Consider the following 20,240-nt stretch of genomic DNA (forward strand, 5'->3'; position numbering starts at 1 on the left):
GAAAATGTTGTGCTTCTGAATTCAGGTGACATAACATTATGTCACAGCGATTGAGTAACATTTTCAATTCAAATAATACTTTAGGACATGTGGGTCTAAGATACAGTACTGCGTGAATACATTTCTCAGTGCGCTTTTTCCCCATTTATTAGATCATTTGAGTCATTGCTTTGAATTCATTTGTATTCAGATATGAATTGACGTAACTTTTATCATCACTCTCAATGTCTGGCGATTCTTCCGAGTAAGGAACGGTGATGTCATTCTCCCCTGACGGTTACCAAAGGAAAAACGTACTTATATTGCCCACGCGACTGTCATAAGTTGATGAATTTACACTTGAATTATCGATGCACTATATACGATGTCAATTACCTAACTGAAATATCCTATTGGTATGCAAAAACACATTTAAGAACGTGTGCAGCCTACTTTTAGGCGCATTGTCTCTTGTGATGGGCATTCTTGAAATGGTGCTCAGTGGAAGAATTGCACTGTACTTGTTAGATAAGCTTCTGTAATAATTATAGATCATGTAAAGACTGGACTCTACCATCACTACAAATGAAAATCAATTTTGATACGATTTTTTTCCTACCGTTTTTTTGTTTCTATAGTCATTTATTTTTATTAGGTGAATAATGCTGTGGGCTGTATCAAATATTGATGACTGAAGAGAAAGGGGAATACATCAACTGTTACATTTTTTGGAACTTTTGAAATGGGCTTGGGGGCTCAGCATTTTGTAGCTTGTTCATGCAGATAATGTTAATGAAACCGTGCAAGAAATCATGTGCAAATATAAGGGCATGCTATTTATGTTTACAAGTCATAAGCTGTTTTTATATCACAAAAACTGTAGTTTTCAATTGCAGTGCTGAATCTGTGTCTTTTATAAAGAATGTGTTCTTTACATGCTATTTAAATATGTATTACATTGTGAATTCTGTGCTCAATCTAGATAATAAAAGTTTGAAAAGTAAAAATGCATTAATGCTATCATTATTATGCAATGAGTAATATCGTGACAACATAAAACATTCAATAAATGTTGAACAATACTGCATAAGTCATGGTTTAATTGGAAAGTCTGATACACAATGAAAGACAACAGAACCTGTGACTTTTTCTATAAAGTTTTTGTATTTTAAATAATGTCATTAAACATAAGCTGAATCTACACTAGAAATCAACTGAAATGCATAAGTAACTAAATAAAACTAAATACATGAGCAAACAAGCAATTGTTGTACTGAGATACTATTATAGGTACCCTTTGCCAGAATACTAACCCATACCACACGGTGCTGGGTCACACTGAGATAAGTTAATATTCTATTTCTTTGCAAGACATGGCTGAAGCCAAACTTAGACAAGCAGTGTGATAGGGATAGTGACAGCGGTGTAGAGAAGGTATAGTAACTGACTTGATACATAAATGGCATACTAAATTGGACTCCATAGTGCCCCCCAGTGTCTGGTGGGCATCTGGCCATCAGTCACTAGTAGATCTGGACGTGGGCAGAGGTGGTGCCGTCCTTCCAGCAGTGCAGGGTCTCTATGACTGCAGATCGACACAGGGGGCACGTTCGCTCACGGTCAAACCACAGACACAGGCACTCCTCACAGAACACATGCTAGAGGGGAGAGAGACAGACAGACAAAATTACATTTACCGTTACATGCACTCCATCACCTATGACATGACACTACTCTACTTACTGTCTACACCACAGATTGCCCACAATATCACACAATCAGCTGTTGCTAAAAAATGACAACCTGACACAAATGTAACATAGAACTCTTAGCAGTGAATAACATACTAGTGAGGATAGTAGCTAGAGCCAGGGCCATGGGTTCATATATGTCCCCTCACCTGACAGAGAAGAACGATGGGGTCTCTGAAGTCGCCCTGACAAATAGCACACACGTCCCCGGCTTCACTGCACTGCTGGCTGCTGGCTCTCACACCATAACTCTGTGGGTGATAGAGCAGCAAGTACGTGGTTACAAAGAGACAAAGGCAGGTAGGCTAGCGGTTAACCAAAAGGCTGCCGGTAACCAAAAGTTTGCTGGTTCGAATCCCTGAGCCGAATAGGTGAAAAATCGGTCGATGTGCCCTTTGACCAAGGCACTTAACCCTAATTGCTCCTGTACGTCGCTCTGGATAAGAGCGTCTACTAAATTACAAAATAATATATATTTTTTAAATGTAAATGTTTACCTTCCCATTCCATACAGGGTCAACTCAGTGTATATGTTGTGCATTCTAATAATGTATATGTAGTAATATAGCTCAATCAGAGAGCAAGATCAGGCACAACCAGTTGATAGTTGAAGGTGTACTACTTTAGCTAGAAATATTACTTCAATGGCTATAGGATAGTGAAGTGGGCTGCTAATTGACCCAGATACTTGTATTTAAAAAAAGTAATAATTTCTCACCTGAGAACTGCAGAGAATTGCCATGGCCTTGCGTATGGCTGATACTCGTCCACAGAGGTCAAACGACTGAAAGATAAACACAAACAGTTAAGGCTATAGAATCGGGTGCATTAGTGCAGGGATGGAACAAAAGCCTGCACCTCCAGCTTTCCAGGAACAGGGTTGGTGACCACTGAATTTTATCGTGAAAACATTACAAAATTCTAATTTATGACGTTCTTTCTAACTAACACAATTCTCTACTAGGTCAATATCTTTTGGTTCCTCTTCTATTCTTAACTGAATGTAATGTTCTATTCTTTAACCACTCAGTGAGGTGCAGTGTCCTGTCCCATTTTGTAACCTTCTGAGGACACTCATCTATGAACAATTCTGACTCAATTTCTCCAGTGTCTAATCTCAACCCAAAATACTTTGAAAGCTGTAGCCACCCATGACGTCTTCATGCTTTAGCCTATTTATCATGCATTTCTTGCACATACACTACCCCCACCCACCCACATTTAGCAATCACAGTACCAACAACTCCATTGAATATACAGAGTTGAATATAACTGAATATGGCTCCATTGAACAGGCTACTCCAACAACATTGAATAGAACTACTACCACCTACACATAAAGAAGTGTAAGTTATATTAGCACTATGTTACCTTGCAGAGGCTGAGTGTGAGTTATATTAGCGCTACGTTACCTCGTAGAGGCTGAGTGTGAGTTATATTAGCACTACGTTACCTCGTAGAGGCTAAGTGTGAGTTATATTAGCACTACGTTACCTCGCAGAGCCTGAGTGTGAGTTATGTTACCACTACATTACCTGGCAGAGGCTGAGTGTGAGTTATATTAGCGCTACGTTACCTCGTAGAGGATGAGTGTGAGTTATATATGCACTACGTTACCTCGTAGAGGCTGAGTGTGAGTTATATTAGCACTACGTTACCTCGTAGAGGCTGAGTGTGAGTTTCATTAACACTACGTGACCTCGTAGAGGCTGAGTGTGAGTTTTATTAACACTACGTGACCTCGTAGAGGCTGAGTGTGAGTTATATTAGCACTACGTGACCTCGTAGAGGCTGAGTGTGAGTTATATTAGCACTACGTGAACTCGTAGAGGCTGAGTGTGAGTTATATTAGCACTACGTGAACTCGTAGAGGCTGAGTGTGAGTTATATATGCACTACGTTACCTCGTAGAGGCTGAGTGTGAGTTATATTAGCACTACGTTACCTCGTAGAGGCTGAGTGTGAGTTTCATTAACACTACGTGACCTCGTAGAGGCTGAGTGTGAGTTTTATTAACACTACGTGACCTCGTAGAGGCTGAGTGTGAGTTATATTAGCACTACGTGACCTCGTAGAGGCTGAGTGTGAGTTATATTAGCACTACGTGACCTCGTAGAGGCTGAGTGTGAGTTATATTAGCACTACGTGAACTCGTAGAGGCTGAGTGTGAGTTATATTAGCACTACGTTACCTCGTAGAGGCTGCCTGTGAGTTATATTAGCACTACGTGACCTCGTAGAGGCTGAGTGTGAGTTATATTAGCACTACGTGACCTCGTAGAGAATGAGTGTGAGTTATATTAGCACTACATTACCTCGTAGAGGCTGAGTGTAAGTTATATTAGCACTACGTTACCTCGTAGAGGCTGAGTGTGAGTTATATTAGCGCTACGTTACCTCGCAGAGCCTGAGTGTGAGTTATATTAGCACAACGTTACCTTGCAGAGGCTGAGTGTGAGTTATATTAGCACTACGTTACCTTGCAGAGGCTGAGTGTGAGTTATATTAGCACTACGTTACCTCGCAGAGGCTGAGTGTGAGTTCTTTTTAGCACTACGTTACCTCGTAGAGGCTGAGTGTGAGTTTTATTAGCACTATGTTACCTCATAGAGCCTGAGTGTGAGTTATATTAGCACTACGTTACCTTGTAGAGGGTGAGTGTGAGTTATATTAGCGCTACATTACCTTGCAGAGGTTTGAGTGTGAGTTATATTAGCGCTACGTTACCTTGCAGAGGCTGAGTGTGAGTTTTATTAGCACTACGTTACCTTGCAGAGACTGAATGTGAGTTTTATTAGCGCTACGTTACCTTGCAGGCTAAGTGTGAGTTTTATTAGCACTACGTTACATCGTAGAGACTGAGTGTGAGTTTTATTAGCACTACGTTACCTCATAGAGGCTGTGTGAGTTATATTAGCACTACGTTACCTCGTAGAGGCTGAGTGTGAGTTATATTAGCACTGCGTTACCTCGTAGAGGCTGAGTGTGAGTTATATTAGCACTACGTTACCTCATAGAGGCTGTGTGAGTTATATTAGCACTACGTGACCTCGTAGAGGCTGAGTGTGAGTTATATTAGCACTGCGTTACCTCGTAGAGGCTGAATGTGAGTTATATTAGCGCTACGTTACCTCGCAGAGGCTGAGTGTGAGTTATATTAGCACTACGTTACCTTGCAGAGGCTGAGTGTGAGTTATATTAGCACTACGTTACCTCGTAGAGGCTGAGTGTGAGTTATATTAGCACTACGTTACCTTGCAGAGGCTGAGTGTGAGTTATATTAGCACTACGTTACCTCGTAGAGGCTGAGTGTGAGTTATATTAGCACTACGTTACCTTGCAGAGGCTGTAGCTGATAATGAGCATGGCTCCTAGGAAGTAGCTGGTGGACGGGTCCTCTCCCATGATGTACTTGTACCACAGCTGGATGGGCACCAAGGCCCTGAACAACTGACTCAGCTCCTCTATCACCAGGTAGAACTTACCCTGCGACATTCACACACACGGAGGACACTGATAAGACATTGGAAATGCATGTAATACATGTTTTATGTTTCATCTGAACAATGTCTGTGGTTGATGGGTGGTTTGAGATGGTGTGAAAAAGAGAAATACAGAAAAAAACGGAGGTTTCATCTCAAACTAATTTTAATCTTCAAAGATAAGTGTATGTACCCTCAATATAGAATCTGTTTTTCTTTAAGTTAAGTAAATGACCAAAAAACAGCACATATAAGGCTAGCTCTAGGCCTATCTGTTGATGAGCAGCACACTGCAAGCAACAAGTTCCAGCCTAAGCACGGCCACCGGCGAGGCTCCGCAGGCTGCAGCTTCACAGCAGAAAAAGGCAATTTCCACACACTGCAAGAGAAACTGACAGCCACTCGGCTCTCTTCACCTGCTACCCACACAGTTCAGCCCTAGGCAAGTCAACCTACGGGGGCAGCCATCTTTTCTTTAAGAGGCCACTCCTCTTCGCTCTCCAATGGATGCCACAGGGGAAGCCAGGAGGACAAGGCGACAGTACTCTTCTAAAATAAAAAGTTCCTATTGTTGCTGTGTGTGTGGGAGGAGTGGGGGGGGTTCAAAAACAGAAGGCCAACACTAACAGGAAATGGATTCCCAGTGGCATCACAGTATGTATAATGGTTATGTGGATATCACCTGACAGAGATTAATCACTCTGGGTTGGAAACTGTCGAGGGGGGACTGAGGATGGGAGACCTCTGCAAGCAGGAAATTCATCTTTCCTTATTGTTGTCCCCCGCAAACACACAATGTGTGTCAAACAAAAACTGGACTCCGGCCAGAAACTTTGAGCCACGGCAGCAGTTCCAACGCATTCTGGGACTTCCTGCTGTTTTTTTTTCATTAGTGACGCTGACCTCTCAGACTACCAATCAAAACCTAACCAGCAGTTAGGGTACGCCACTGTTATGAGTTATCCCCCTCAGCTGCTAAAAACATGTTTTCATTAAATCTTGCTTCAGGTGGATGCATGGATACTAGAAAATACATTTCCCTGGAGTGGAGTGCACTGACAGTGCCAAAAATGTAGCCAGGCAAGGAGCAATGTTGAAGAAACAGTAGAGCAAACTAAATAAAATAATAAATCAATGTACATGAGTCTGGCCTGTCTTTTTCTGTAAGGGGGTGGGGGGGGGGGGCAGGAAGGCAGAGGATGGTGGCTGAGGTGGGGGTTGGTCGGTCGGTCGGTTTAGTGTTTGCGTGGCGCGGGCTTCCCCAGCAGCCGAAAGTGAGGGGTAGTGGGAGCACACACACACACACCACAGTAATGGTCCAGCCCCAGGGAGTGATGACCTCACCCTTGCAGTCCCCCAGGATGAATGAGCTCAGTGGCAGCAGCCTAACTCTCTGATTGGCCTGTTTATTAGCCGAGTCAAAACCAATGATGTATATAAACCCTGGATTGCTGATTTTATGTATTGGCCATTGAGAGGCTTTGAAGCCACCGGTCAGTGATTTTGGCACTCCCCAGTAGGAGCAGCCATCCATAGGAATGAATGGAATTCAACAGTATTTCAATTAAATGTTTCATGGACAAAATGACATGTATTTAAATATTTGTTGTTGTAGTGGGGCCAGTGGCATTAGTAATCTCAAAAATATATAGTTTAAGCAAACACTTTTATATATTTAAAAAAATATATGTTTAGCTCACATGTAATTTAAAAGTATGCATTAAGGGGTCTGTAACAGAATAAATGTGGCAAAAACAAATAGACATTAATAAATGCATTTCTATAGATTCCAGAATATTTTTTACAATGGTATAGGAATGCCAATATGGAGGCACGGTGGCTTCAACACAGCACCCCCTATCAGTAATCTAGTGTATGTACAAATCACTGGTCAAAACATACTGTGAGCCCCAGGTGCAAAACCTGCACACTGATGGAACACATACAGATACACAATCACAGACACACACTCTTTCTGTGACCACAGGTTATAAGCAAAACTGTCATGTGGATAAGACATCAATACACACACTCCCACACTGTGACCCCAAGGACATGAGGGAAACTTTAATGAATATAAAACACACACAAGCTGTGACCCTGAGGAAAACAGTAAAAGCTTTTATGAATATAAAAACACACTAACACAGGCTCTTACCCTGGATTTGAAGGCCAGGAGGATTTTGGGTAGAAACAGGATGAAGCACTTCAGGCCGATAGTAAAGTACTTGAGAACAAAGTCGGTGATCCCCACCGCCCAGATTAGATCAAAGAAGTCAAAGCTGTTTATGTTGGGCGTTGCAAACATCAGACTGATTTGGGGGGGGGGGGGGGGCAGAGATGAGACAAACTTCAGTACTTTACAGGTTGAGGTTAGATCGTGGATGGATGTGATACCTTATGTCTGGTCTAGTCTCTAATGGTTACAAGGGACACATTCATGGATCAACAGAAGACAGTACCAAAAATGAACAACATGACTAAAAATGTTGAGGACAAAACAAAATGTGAAAACAGGTGAAATGATAAACGAAAATCAATACTCACAGGACAAGAAGGCACATGGTAACATATGCCTAAAGATAATGAAAATCATATTACAACAACAAAAAGGACAAAACTGAATGAATAAATTACCACAGTCATACTGTATACAGATCGATGAGAAAGAAAAGAATATCAAAGAGGTAAATGTCAATGTCAGCCAACTGTAAACCATTAGGCCTAAATATTGGATGGTTGACAATGTTGGGTCTTCAGTGCAATGTAAGGTTTTCAGTGCATTGTAGTGTTTTCAGTGCAATACCATAAGAAAGAATCACAAGACATGATTTTACCCTACCTGTTGTACAGCTCCTCAGCACTGAATGTGTAGTAGAGATACACTATGTTTCCAGATAGGAACATGATCATCCAGAGAGCTACAACCACAGACCTCTCCTCCTGATATGCACAGACAGACAAATAGTAAATAATCAAATACTTTACTAATCACTAATGTACGCATACTCTCACTTTCTCTCGAGCTAGCTATTTACATAGACTCGATAACACTCAAATAATGAGCTCAAATGTTTATAGAAAGTATAAGAGTTATGCTCTCATATCAAAGATGTACAAAAGGTGAAAATTACCCGTAGTGACACCTGGTGCTTGAACGATGAATTGGCGAAGGCAAACGTGCTGGCCATCCCAACACACACAGCAATACCTACCAGAGAGAAACAGAAGAGTTACCAGTCAGTCACACACAGTATCTGACACGTCCAAAGTTTCCAAATGTTCCTTATTCTACTTATTCCACAAAACGACCAACTCCAATACTATACAATTACCAAGCAACTACTAATAAAAACATTGTCATTAGTGTAGTCTTTATATCAGTCTAGTATATCTGTGTAGTATTTATATCAGTGAGGTATTTATCAGTATAGTATTTATTTCAGTGTAGTATATCAGTGTAGTATTGGTGTTACTACACAAGTGTAAGAGTCATTTTTTTTATTGCGATCTAAAACCAGTCTTACCGAGCTTGTGCTGAAAACACACTTTAGCCAGGAGGATCAGGATGAACGGGAACCCCCTTTGTAGCCAGGTGACTACAGGCTTCAGCTCCGACAAGGCCGGAGCCGGTGTAGAGGGGTCCTCCGAGGCCTCCTCCCTGTTCCCATGCCTCTCTCCGGATGCACGGTGCTGTAGCGGCTGGTGAAAGTGGTGGTGGTTGTGATGATGGTGCGGGGGCGGGCGGGGGAGGTAGGGCCCACACTCAGAGCGGTGTGGCCCCCCTTCCTCCCTGGAGGAGGCAGTCATCTGGATGAAGACGTCTGGAGGAGTCCCCAGAACAAGGCCAGCCGCCTGGAAGTTTGCGGAGGGCACACCAGATCCCGAGGGAACCCCGACCCCAACCAGGCCAGAGAAGAGCTGCTGGGGGGAGGTGGGCGAGTCGGGTTTCAGGCAGTCAAACACACCTCCTTCGTCCAGGCTGCTTTCTGATCCAAGGGTTTGGCTACGGCTCCTGGAGAGCAGAGAGAGGATCAACTGCATCTTTTGACGGTTCAAATACTGTTGTCTATTGTCTATTTCTTGCATTGCCTTTCAATGGATTTGGCTCCTGAAGTTAACCAGTTATAATATATATATTCAATCCTCTTTAGTGCACAATTTCAGGTTGTGATGATGAACCTGCAAATGCCTGTGTCCTAGGACGTGAACTCAAACCTTTCAGAGGGCATGCCATCCGTGTTGCTGCTGTGTCTTCTCTGCATGGCACATCCAGTTCATCCCCGAGTGATCCAGGGCTATGATGGGGTGCAGACAGACACACAGACTGCAATAAGTGAATACAGTACAACGCCGCAAGGAGAGTATCGATGGTTGGATAGACTTTATTGCAACACTTGGCTAACCGCAGATAGCTAACGCTAACTAGCTATGATGGTTGGCAGTCGCACCATCACGCCACCATTTACATGTACAGTACAATGGTTTACTGATTTCTGTATTGCATGATTTATATGCATGATTCTTAGTTAATATCTGTCCACGGGAATTGTTGGTCTCACCTGAATCATCGTTCTGTTTATTATTCTCATTCCCTTGTAGTTATTTTGCCTACACACCCCTGCGGCTTGCCTGGCCTGGCTCGCGACGATGTTTTTCCTGTATGACGTCACTGAAATTTCAACTCGGCCAATCAGCGTTCACTTTCCCACGGATGTGTGATCCGTGTTAGGGAATTGTTTTGATGGTGGACGTCAGATTTCATGGGAAAAACGTTGTTTATTTTCGAAGCTTTCTCGGTCATTTATCTGAAGGCAACGTCAACAATATATGTAATTTGTCAGTAGAGTTATAGCCAGCTAACTCTAGGTAATGCATCTCACGGCAGGTAACCTTAGCTAGCTAATGTTAACTGTCAGTCTAGCTAGCTGGGTGAGTAGTTAGCCTAGCATCGTTAGCTTGTTTCCAGCGACGCAGGCTAACAAAGCAGTCTTTATCCAAAACGGCTAGCGAATATGTACGTTACTTTGTAGCTACCTACCTAGCACAGCTGTGGTCCTTCTCTACAGCGTATATATATACATATAACTAGCTAACGTTAGCTACCACGGTTTCTTGCCTAGCATTGCTAGCTAGCCAGCAAAATGGGTTAGGTTGTGGTGTTGACCAAACGAAGCTCTCAGTTATTGAACGTGATTTCTAAACTGCCAATCATAACCAGACACCCCAGTTGAACCAGAAGTCTCTAGCTACCATATGGTTTATCGAGCTAACATTATCTAGTTAGCATTGCTGTAATCCAATCAGGGATCTCCCAATAACGTCATGCCATGGTGCTAAGAAGGTTACTGAGAAAACGTTGGGTGCTAGGTGTGGTGTTTGGACTGTCTTTGATCTACTTCCTAACCAGCACCTTGAAACAGGTATTTAAACTCTTGACATCTCAGGTGTATATTTAGTCCACAGAACACAGATTTATAAATACATTTGATTGATATGAGGTCCAGCTCTAGGCTATACTAGTTTGTCAAACCACACCTGACTATCTATCTGTCATGCAGCAAGGTCTTGACTTTTGGCTATACAAGATGTGTGTGTGAGATATATATTGTGATGTGTTATGCAGGAGGAGAGAACCATACGGGATCGCAACCTGTTGGAGGCCAGGGACCCGGATCACCGGATCCCATGGAAAGTCAGGTTCAACCTGGGCAACAGTAGCAGGCAGATCACTCAGTGCCGGAACTCCATTCAGGGCAAAACGCTGCTCACAGATGAACTGGGTGAGTTATGAATCTAACTGGACTCATTCACTCACTTGTTATCCCTTAGGAAATAACACCTCTTTCTCCAACAGTTTTTTTTCTGTGATTCCTCACAATCTCCTCACCTCCTTTTCAACTGTATTTGAGAAGAATACCCAAGGTCCCTCCCCCCTGTCCTTCTTCCCCAATGCATTTTAAGGAAAGATGATGTGAGAAAAGCCCTTATCATTGAGGTATTATAAAATACCACTTCAATATTCAAGTCACTAATCCATTTTACATGTGAATGTCCCCACAGGTTATGTCTGTGACAGAAACGATCTGCTGGTGAATGGTTGCTGTAATGTCAATGCCCCCAGCTCAAGACAGTACATTTGTAAAAGCTGTCTGGCCAATGGCTGCTGCAACATCTACGAGCACTGTGTGTCCTGCTGCCTCCAGCCTGATAAGGTATTCAAGCTGTGGCACTTGTTGAGCTGCATCCAACAGCAAAATGTTTTGTTCCAAATGAGAATTTTCATCTTTTGCATGTACATCTTTTGGGTGCATGGCATTTCAGTCATGGAGTCAAATCTCAATCTTACCCTGGCATCTTTAACTTTACGTTGTTTTCATCTGAACCTTTTGCAGTGGTTGTGTTATGACTAATCCATGTGAGAAGTACCAGATTTTGATCTGACTGTTGCACCTCTACCCCTCTCTCTCTTTCTCATATTCTCTCCTTCTCAGCAACCTCTTCTAGAGAGTTTCCTGAACAGAGCTGCAGATGGCTTCCAGAACCTATTCACAGCCGTGGAGGACCACTTTGAGCTGTGTTTAGCCAAGTGTCGGACTTCATCACAGGTAGGTTGAGTTGTCTACATGAAACAAACAAGGATAACAGGGCCCAGATTCACAAAACACTTCTTACGCAATAATGTAACACGCTTCTTAAGAAAAAAACAAGTTCATAAGATAGTTTGTAAGTGCAATTCTTCAACAAGATTGAAAGATTTTCTTATGAAGCTTCTTAAGATGTGTGTTGCTAGGCAACCGATTTAGCTCGCTTTTATAGAAAGAATGGCAGTTAATGAAAAATGTATTCTTCAGGTTTTGTGAATCTGGGCCCAGGTCTCTGATCACTCCCAGACCCTACCCACATCCTGTCATGCAGAGATAGCAAGAGAGATTGATGTAAAACATTCTATTGGTTGTGTTTACCTTCTTTTTTTGCTCCTGTAGAGTGTCCAACATGAAAATACCTACAGAAATCCACAAGCAAAATACTGTTATGGAGAAAGTCCACCTGAACTCCTGCCTATATGATTGTTTGGTACCTACGAGACTGTATAGAAACTAATAAAGGTCCTCTGGGACATACGAGACTGTATAGAAACTAATAAAGGTCCTCTGGGACCTATGAGACTGTATAGAAACTAATAAAGGTCCTCTGGGACCTATGAGACTGTATAGAAACTAATAATGGTTGTCTGGGACTTACGAGAATGTAAAGAAATGGTCCAACTATGAGCCAAGAGACACACCTTGATGCTCCGTGGGAAGACGGGATTCCCCTTCATCTTGTGTCGACATAATGGCCTTGAAACGTCTGACACCATACGGTGCTTAACGGGAGCCACCAAAAACACCAAACCCTGTATAGAGGGGATTTGACTGACAATAACGGACGCCATGTTGAACCTTTTGATAAAGTAATGTGAGTAACAGTCTCTACATATGGCTCCGAAGAACACTATCGTAACCTCACAACAATGGACAAATACTGTATGTGATATAGCTATATTATTTACACTTCATAAGTGCATAGCTTCATAACTTCATCAGTGATGATCATCAGGTCTCATTCGCTCATTAGACCAGTTAGGATTCACCTCATGCTGCCATTGTTCCACATTATGGTCATGTTCATTAGGGCATGCAACAGAAAATGTTTAAAAGTGTTTGAGTCTCACATGTTTTAGTCTGTTTTCTTTTGTTTGGTGCAAAATGAACACGACCCATGTTATAAAGGTCTGTATTTAAAGCCTGACGATATACTGAAGGTTGATATCGGTTGTTTAGTCCTTATTGTTGAATATCAAAACAAACTATAAAGAATGTGTCTTTACTTTTGTGTGTAGTCGTGTATGGATATTGACTGACTGGTTATTTAATAAAGTGACTGAAAGTAATCGGCTCACGGTTTACATTGCGCAGACTCTTTCAGAATAATTCTCGGTATTTTATTAAATAAGTTTGTATGTATTTCACAGTATGAAAGTGTTCTATATATTGGATAATGTTTATCGGGGGTCAGAGCTGTATCAACTAGAATTGGCATATTTTAATATACAGTATGACAAAATGAAAACTTTTTAAACATCTTTTAGTTTTTCACAAAGTGGAGGATAGGAAACTTGGACAGTATCACAACTTCAGAAGTGTTTGAGCTTGAAGCATCTCGCTTGATTTGAAGGGGCTTTCAGTGGTTGTAATTTATACACTATGTAGGGTGCAGGTATATTTTTATTTAACTAGGCAAGTCAGTTAAGAACAAATTCTTATTTACAATGATGGCCTAGGAACACTGGGTTAACTGCCTTGTTCAGGGGCAGACAACAGATTTTTACCTTGTCAGGGGATTCGACCTAGCAACCTTTCGGTTACTGGCCCAATGCTTTAACCACTAGGCTACCTGCCTCCTCACTAGGCTACCTGCCGCCCCTATATAGAGTGCCATTTGGGATGCACAGTAGCCCTATGCAGATATAATAATTCTCCATGCCTTTAAATTATCCACTTGGGGAACATGGCCAGAGCTAAACAATTAATCATCCTGAAAGCTGTGAAAACAGAATCTGTCTTGTAATTAGAAAATATATTAAGGTCCTGACAAATGTTCATTCATGGCAATTTGATTAATGACTGTCACATGGGAAGGGAACACAGTGTAGGCCTGTCCACTAAGTATGCAAACAGTTTCATTTAACACAAACTATTAGAACTATGTCATCATGACACTGTTTGGCAATGGTATTATTATTATTGCAGAACTTCCAATACAAATCAGCTTTATAAGAAAACAGAAATGCTGTTGCTGTAGACAGACATGTGCTGGTAATATGCTGAAACTTTGTACTAAAAGAATGCATCCATAAAATTTGTATGAAATATATCGGAATAAATAGCATTTAAGACGAATAAATACCTTCAATTCATCAAATACATTAATATTATAATAAATAAAATATAACTCAGTGATTATAGAATCTATGGTATTCTGGAATCCACTACTCCACTATTCACTATTCTGGAATCCACAGACTCCACCCAAACCAGGAAGTCCCGTGACTCCTCCAGCAGGGTAATGCTCCAACGCTTCCTCTGAAAGGGGGGCTTGGGCATCTCGGGGTGGGCTGGCTTCTGGGTGCAGTCACCCCCAAAGGTTATCTTCAGACAGGCAGATAGCCTCCACACCATGGTAACAGAGTCATTCAGGTTGTTGTGCATTGATATGTGATCTGGGTTCAGGTCACTCTCTTGGTCCTTGAGGACTTCTTCCAGGGCCTTGCCAATGAAGTGTAGCCCACACTGAGCTCTCTCCAGAGGGGAAGGTGAGGTACTGTTGAGGTCCAGATCTGGAAACCCCAGGGCAAAAGGTTGGTTCTGTCCATTGGCTGCCATCTGGGAAAAGAGATTTGAAAATAGACCATAAATATGTACTCTGACATGATGGAATGTCTTCAGTAAATTCTGTTTTAAGTCAATGTTTTTCAGTTGTTACTTATCATGGACAGAATGTCTCAGTTAAATAAAGAGGGCAATTAATATCCCAGTAACAACAGTTGGTATTTTGACCCATGAACTGACTTGTCTTTCTCCAAATTGCCAGAAAGGAAGACGTTGGAATTTGCGTGGATCAATAAGTAAAGAACTGAAAGGAACATGATGGGACCCAAGGGAACAGGACAGTAGTAATTGTACAGGTACAGTATGTAAGTAAGCACGGTTACTAAAGTCAGTCAGTAGGCAGGTTTCTATTGACCCAGGTTTATTCGACAAAAGCAACAACAACAAAAATCACGTGTAATGGAAACGGAAGATTGGAGACATTTTCTAAAGATGGACAACATTGTAATTCTTTATACAGGTGGATTTTTCTTTTGTCTAACTTAATTGCGACAAATGACGATGGAAACAGTTTTTCTAATAAATTATGATTGCCGAATACTTTTGAAGGTACATGGGGCACGTGTTGTCATCATGTAACCACAACCTTCACTCCACATGTCATTCTAAATGACTAACGCTTGCAAAATACTGTTTCACATTTTATTTTTTATTTTTTTTGGGGGGGGGGTTACTGCATCGGCTTGCTTTTCTGGTTGGCTGGTAAGTTGTTTCAACATCCAATTATTTCAGATCTACAGGAGGGTAAGTTTCACAATGGCACGGACCTTGTCGATACGTTGGCACATGAGAATTATTATATGAGAATAATGAGAATTATTATATTATTGCATTCTATCCATGCTGGCTTTCGCGGATAGGTGGGAGGGCATACAGGCTGTCGCCAATTTATTAATGCGCAATTTGTCTAAATGGGTAATGGAAACACTTTAACCACCACATTTTTATTCGACACATCACGTCCCTGCGTACCTTCAAAAGTATTTCGCAATTGTTAAGTTTTTGTATAGGTGTGACGTCATTACGACCAGCTGTTTTTATCGAAACAAAATAGTGAAATGGCAAAGCACCCTAGAAGGCAATTATCGCATTTATAGACAAAAAAAATCCATGGGGAAGTTAATGGAAACAAAGCTACTGAAGACTGTTTGGTTCAGGTGGTGTGTGGCTTTAGTTGGTAAGAGAATGGTAGAACTAGCAACTCCAAGAAAGGCTGTGGGTTCAATTCCTGCTGGGATCACATACAACATTTTTATATATGCGCTGTAAGTTGCTTTGGATAAAAGCGTCTGTTAAATGGCATATTAAGACAGATGTAGCTACTTACATAGCTGGTTAGGCTGTCATTGATGAGTGTTTTGGTGAGAGTGGTTAGCTCCTTGACCCTGCAGCCCCAGGGTGATTTCATTCGGCGAAAAGAGTCAGCCTCCAGAGTGACCATCATCACCAATATGCACAATGCTTTAAGTCCTGGGAAAGAAGTCAACGCAAAATTACAATAGTATTTTCCAATACTGAAAGACATGAATTAAAGTACACATGGTTTTCGAGTAGGTCTTTGTGTATAATTTGCAAAACCTTTCTTGCTGTAATATGTTGTAATTGAGTGTAGTTGTGGACACAGATGTTGCATAATATTACCTGCAGTTAACTTCACATATAACATTTCATATGTCATATATTTAGTTTTTCCTTGCTTATAGTTTAGCCAAGAATGAGTTGCTCAGCCCACTGACAGTGGTCACAGTCTTATATTCATTTTGCTTCGTCATATGTTGAAAAAAAGTTATACGGATATGATCAACTTCCTTCATATCTTACAATGTGATATCACACAAGGTGAAAACCCATCAGAAAAATCAATTGAGATGTTTCCTTTTATGTGGTTATTTGCTTAACCAAACTCATCTTCAGTTTGTTTTTCGTGGCCGGTGAGTTACATGTCTAAATATCCACTGAATCACCAGGTATTATTCCCATGACACCTACCTATTTCTCAACTTCAGGAAGTTGACGTGCAAGAAACTGATGCAACTGCTACTACAGAAAGCTCGGCTCAGGCTGAAGGTATGCATTGAGCTTTTTGAACCAGAATACATTCACAATGCCATGTTTGTCATGTTGTGTGTAATCATCTATTAAAGGCCCAGTCCAGCTGTTTTTATCCCAATATATCAAATTGTTCTGGGTAACAAGTAAGTTACTTGCTGTTATATACTCAGCAAAAAAAGAAACGTCCCTTTTTCAGGACCCTGTCTTTCAAAGATAATAAGTAAAAATCCAAATAACTAAACAGATCTTCATTGTAAAGGGTTTAAATACTGTTTCCCATGCTTGTTCAATGAACCATAAACAATTAATGAACATCCACCTTTGGAAGGGTCGTTATGACACTAACAGCTTACAGACGGTAGGCAATTAAGGTCACAGTTATGAAAACTTAGGACACTAAAAAGAGGCCTTTCTACGGACTCTGAAAAACACCAAAAGAAAGATGCCCAGGGTCCCTGCTCATCTGCGTGAACGTGCCTTAGGCATGCTGCAAGGAGGCATGAGGACTGCAGATGTGGCCAGGGCAATAAATTGCAATGTCCGTACTGTGAGACGCCCAAGACAGCGCTACAGGGAGACAGGACGGACTGCTGATCGTCCTGGCAGTGGCAGACCACGTGTAACAACACCTGCACAGGATCAGTACATCCGAACATCACACCTGCGTGACTGGTACAGGATGGCAACAACAACTGCCTGAGTTACACCAGGAACGCACAATCCCTCCATCAGTGCTCAGACTGTCCGCAATAGGCTGAGAGAGGCTGGACTGAGGGCTTCTAGGCCTGTTGTAAGGCAGGTCCTCACCAGACATCACCAGCAACATCATCGCCTATGGGACCCACCGTGACCCACCGTCACTGGACCAGACAGGACTGGCGAAAAGTGCTCTTCACTGACCAGTCTCGGTTTTGTCTCACCAGGGGTGATGGTCAGATTCGCGTTTATCGTCGAAGGAATGAGCGTTACACTGAGGCCTGTACTCTGGAGTGGGATCAATTTGGAGGTGGAGGGTCCGTCATGGTCTGAGGCGGTGTGTCACAGCATCATCGGACTGAGCTTGTGGTCATTGCAGGCAATCTCAACGCTGTGCGTTACAGGGAAGACATCCTCCTCTCTCATGTGGTACCCTTCCTGCAGGCTCATCCTGATATGACCCTCCAGCATGACAATGCCACCAGCCATACTGCTCGGTCTGTGCGTGATTTCCTGCAAGACAGGAATGTCAATGTTCTGCCATGGCCAGCGAAGAGCCCGGATCTCAATCCCATTGAGCACGTCTGGGACCTGTTGGATCGGAGGGCGAGGGCTAGGGCCATTCCCCCCAGAAATGTCCGGGAACTTGCAGGTGCCTTGGTGGAAGAGTGGGGTAATCTGGTGCCGTCCATGAGGAGGAGATGCACTGCAGTACTTAATGCAGCTGGTGGCCACACCAGATACTGGCTGTTACTTTTGATTTTGACCCCCCCCCCCCTTTGTTCAGGGACACATTATTCCATTTATGTTAGTCACGTGTCTGTAAAACTTGTTAAGTTTATGTCTCAGTTGTTGAATCTTAAGTTTGCTGAAAATAAAAGCTGTTGACATTTCTTTTTTTGCTGAGTTTAGTTTCCCATTAAATGGTCAAAAAGGAATAAAAAAATAATCTTGCTAAGGCTGTCTGAGTGGAGCAGGGAAGGGGACCAGAGCAGTGCATTAACCACATATCACGTTTAGGTGAGACCCAGATGCAGACACTGTAGAAGTAACAGTTTATTACAATCACAGGGGCAGGCAAACAACAGGTCAAGGCAGGCAGGGGTCAGTAATCCAGAAAGGGTCCAGAATGGCAGGCAGTCTCAGGGTCAGGGCAGGCAGGGGTCAATAATCCAGAACGGTGGGGTAAGGTACAAAACAACAGGCAGTCTCAGGGTCAGGGCAGGTAGAACGGTCAAAACCTGGAGGGACTAGAAAACAAGAGCAGGGAAACAAACACTGGTAAGTTTTACAAACAAAACTAACTGGCAATAGACAAAAAGAGAACACGGGTATAAATACACGGGATAATGGGGAAGATGGGCGACACCTGGAAGGGGGTGGAGACAATCACAAAGACAGGTGAAACAGATCAGGGTGTGACACCACAGTTGGAATTGGAGCAGGGAAGAGGACCTGAGCAGTGCATTACCATAGAAGTGAAGCGGGGAAGCTCAATGGTAGGAATATGTAACCTGAAAGCGAGCGGTTATTGGCATAGATGTTTGTTAGTCTTTATTATTTTTGCCTGGTGATGTCCTGAGGCAATCCACAGCTCCAGCCATGCAGAACCTGCTAAATTTAAAGTTCTGTGTTGATTTTCAACCAGCAACTATTGGGGAAATAACACTGATCACGTGCTTCACATGTACAGTGTTTGTTTCATCAGCTGTTGTACACATTTCATACAAAACAAAGGAAAAACTGAATTTTGGCTACACTGAGCTTTTAATATGAATGGCAAAACAAATACAGTAAAAGTAGTCATTCATTACAGTATTCATGTTTTTTTAATTAAATATGAATAACATTTACAGTGTTTACTACCTACAGCTCCAGTTCTTGAAGGGAACATCACCCATTTCATACTTATTTTTGAGGTGTTCATATCAATCGCATGACAAATTGAACACATACATTTTGTGTGTAAATTGAACACAAATGTCCAGTTTATAAAAAGGCCACCACTACTTGACGTAGCTAAGAGACCAAAAGTGGCAAGTTTAAACACAAACCCATATAGTGTACAGTTAAAAACAACCTACAGTACACGGATGCATTCATTTGTAGTATACAATGACCATCTATGGCATAGGCAACACTTTAGTATCCAGCATCAAAATGAAACTGACAGACGTCAGCCTGCTATCTGTGTTGTGTGAGGATGCAGGGAGGAAGTCATGAGATGTGATTGATTAGGGAGGCAGTGACTGCGTCCCAAATGGCACCCTATTCCTAATTTAGTGAACTACTTGGGCTCTGGTCAAAAGTAGTTCACTAGAGCATAGAGTGCCATTTGGGACACCACCTTTCACTGTGTGATTTCCTGATCGTCCTGGAAGTGCCCGTACTACTTCCTGTGGTTCTACTTCACTCTATAACCACAACTACCATCATCCCTGTGCATCAGCTCAGTCAGGAGGAGATGCTCCTTCAATTTTGACTCGTTCGACCAGGATACCCTCAACCAGGGATGTTGTCATAAAAAAAATTGATGAGCAAAATTCCTGAGCTTCGTGGGTAAATAGATCCCTAACCCTAAACTGGGTTTACTGTCCACTACCTCATTGACCTCAATGTATCTGCCATGTGTGGGGCATAAAGGAATAATTGAGGCTCCATAGACAAGTAGCAGTAGGGACAAAATAGCTTAAAAAGAGAGTGAACTGAGTAGCTTAAATATGAATACAAAATTTGATAACGGTAAGAGCAAACCAATGAATTTGATTCAAGACCGTGTTCTGGACTGTTTCGAAAATAACAAAAAATTAATTAAAAAATAGATATAAAATATATACTGTGCAGCAA

General features: G+C 42.0%; 3 protein-coding genes across 5 annotated transcripts; 1 reads left to right on the top strand and 2 right to left on the bottom strand.

The window, feature by feature from the left end:
- Positions 1 to 1,061: 1,061 nt before the first annotated feature.
- rnft2 (ring finger protein, transmembrane 2) lies at positions 1,062 to 9,878 on the bottom strand. Of its 2 annotated transcripts, none has more exons than XM_014159994.2 (10): positions 9,774 to 9,878; positions 9,430 to 9,509; positions 8,739 to 9,226; positions 8,346 to 8,422; positions 8,054 to 8,154; positions 7,370 to 7,523; positions 5,066 to 5,215; positions 2,449 to 2,514; positions 1,880 to 1,981; positions 1,062 to 1,637 (listed from the first exon to the last, which is right to left on the bottom strand). In XM_014159994.2, exons 2-10 carry the CDS (start codon positions 9,474 to 9,476, stop codon positions 1,503 to 1,505), a joined length of 1,320 nt encoding a protein of 439 aa, XP_014015469.1. In that variant the 5' UTR covers positions 9,477 to 9,509; positions 9,774 to 9,878; the 3' UTR covers positions 1,062 to 1,502. The 2 variants fall into 2 exon arrangements, with proteins under 2 accessions (XP_014015469.1, XP_045560229.1); XM_045704273.1 differs by having other exon boundaries at positions 9,430 to 9,538; positions 9,774 to 9,867.
- A 58-nt stretch (positions 9,879 to 9,936) lies between these two features.
- spring1 (SREBF pathway regulator in golgi 1) lies at positions 9,937 to 13,147 on the top strand. The gene is made up of 5 exons (XM_014159995.2): positions 9,937 to 10,634; positions 10,838 to 10,994; positions 11,275 to 11,426; positions 11,706 to 11,819; positions 12,198 to 13,147. Exons 1-5 carry the CDS (start codon positions 10,542 to 10,544, stop codon positions 12,279 to 12,281), a joined length of 600 nt encoding a protein of 199 aa, XP_014015470.1. The 5' UTR covers positions 9,937 to 10,541; the 3' UTR covers positions 12,282 to 13,147.
- Positions 13,148 to 13,631: 484 nt separating this feature from the next.
- On the bottom strand, positions 13,632 to 16,623 carry LOC123729312 (uncharacterized). Of its 2 annotated transcripts, XM_045704192.1 has the most exons (3): positions 16,287 to 16,623; positions 15,973 to 16,115; positions 13,632 to 14,639 (listed from the first exon to the last, which is right to left on the bottom strand). In XM_045704192.1, the coding sequence occupies exons 1-3, from the start codon at positions 16,321 to 16,323 to the stop codon at positions 14,226 to 14,228; spliced, it is 594 nt and encodes a 197-aa protein (XP_045560148.1). In that variant the 5' UTR covers positions 16,324 to 16,623; the 3' UTR covers positions 13,632 to 14,225. The 2 variants fall into 2 exon arrangements, with proteins under 2 accessions (XP_045560148.1, XP_045560147.1); XM_045704191.1 differs by lacking the exon at positions 16,287 to 16,623 and having other exon boundaries at positions 15,973 to 16,172.
- Positions 16,624 to 20,240: the final 3,617 nt, after the last annotated feature.

This window comes from Salmo salar, chromosome ssa20 (genome assembly GCF_905237065.1).
Source record: "Salmo salar chromosome ssa20, Ssal_v3.1, whole genome shotgun sequence".
In the NCBI taxonomy this organism is placed as follows: domain Eukaryota; kingdom Metazoa; phylum Chordata; class Actinopteri; order Salmoniformes; family Salmonidae; genus Salmo; species Salmo salar.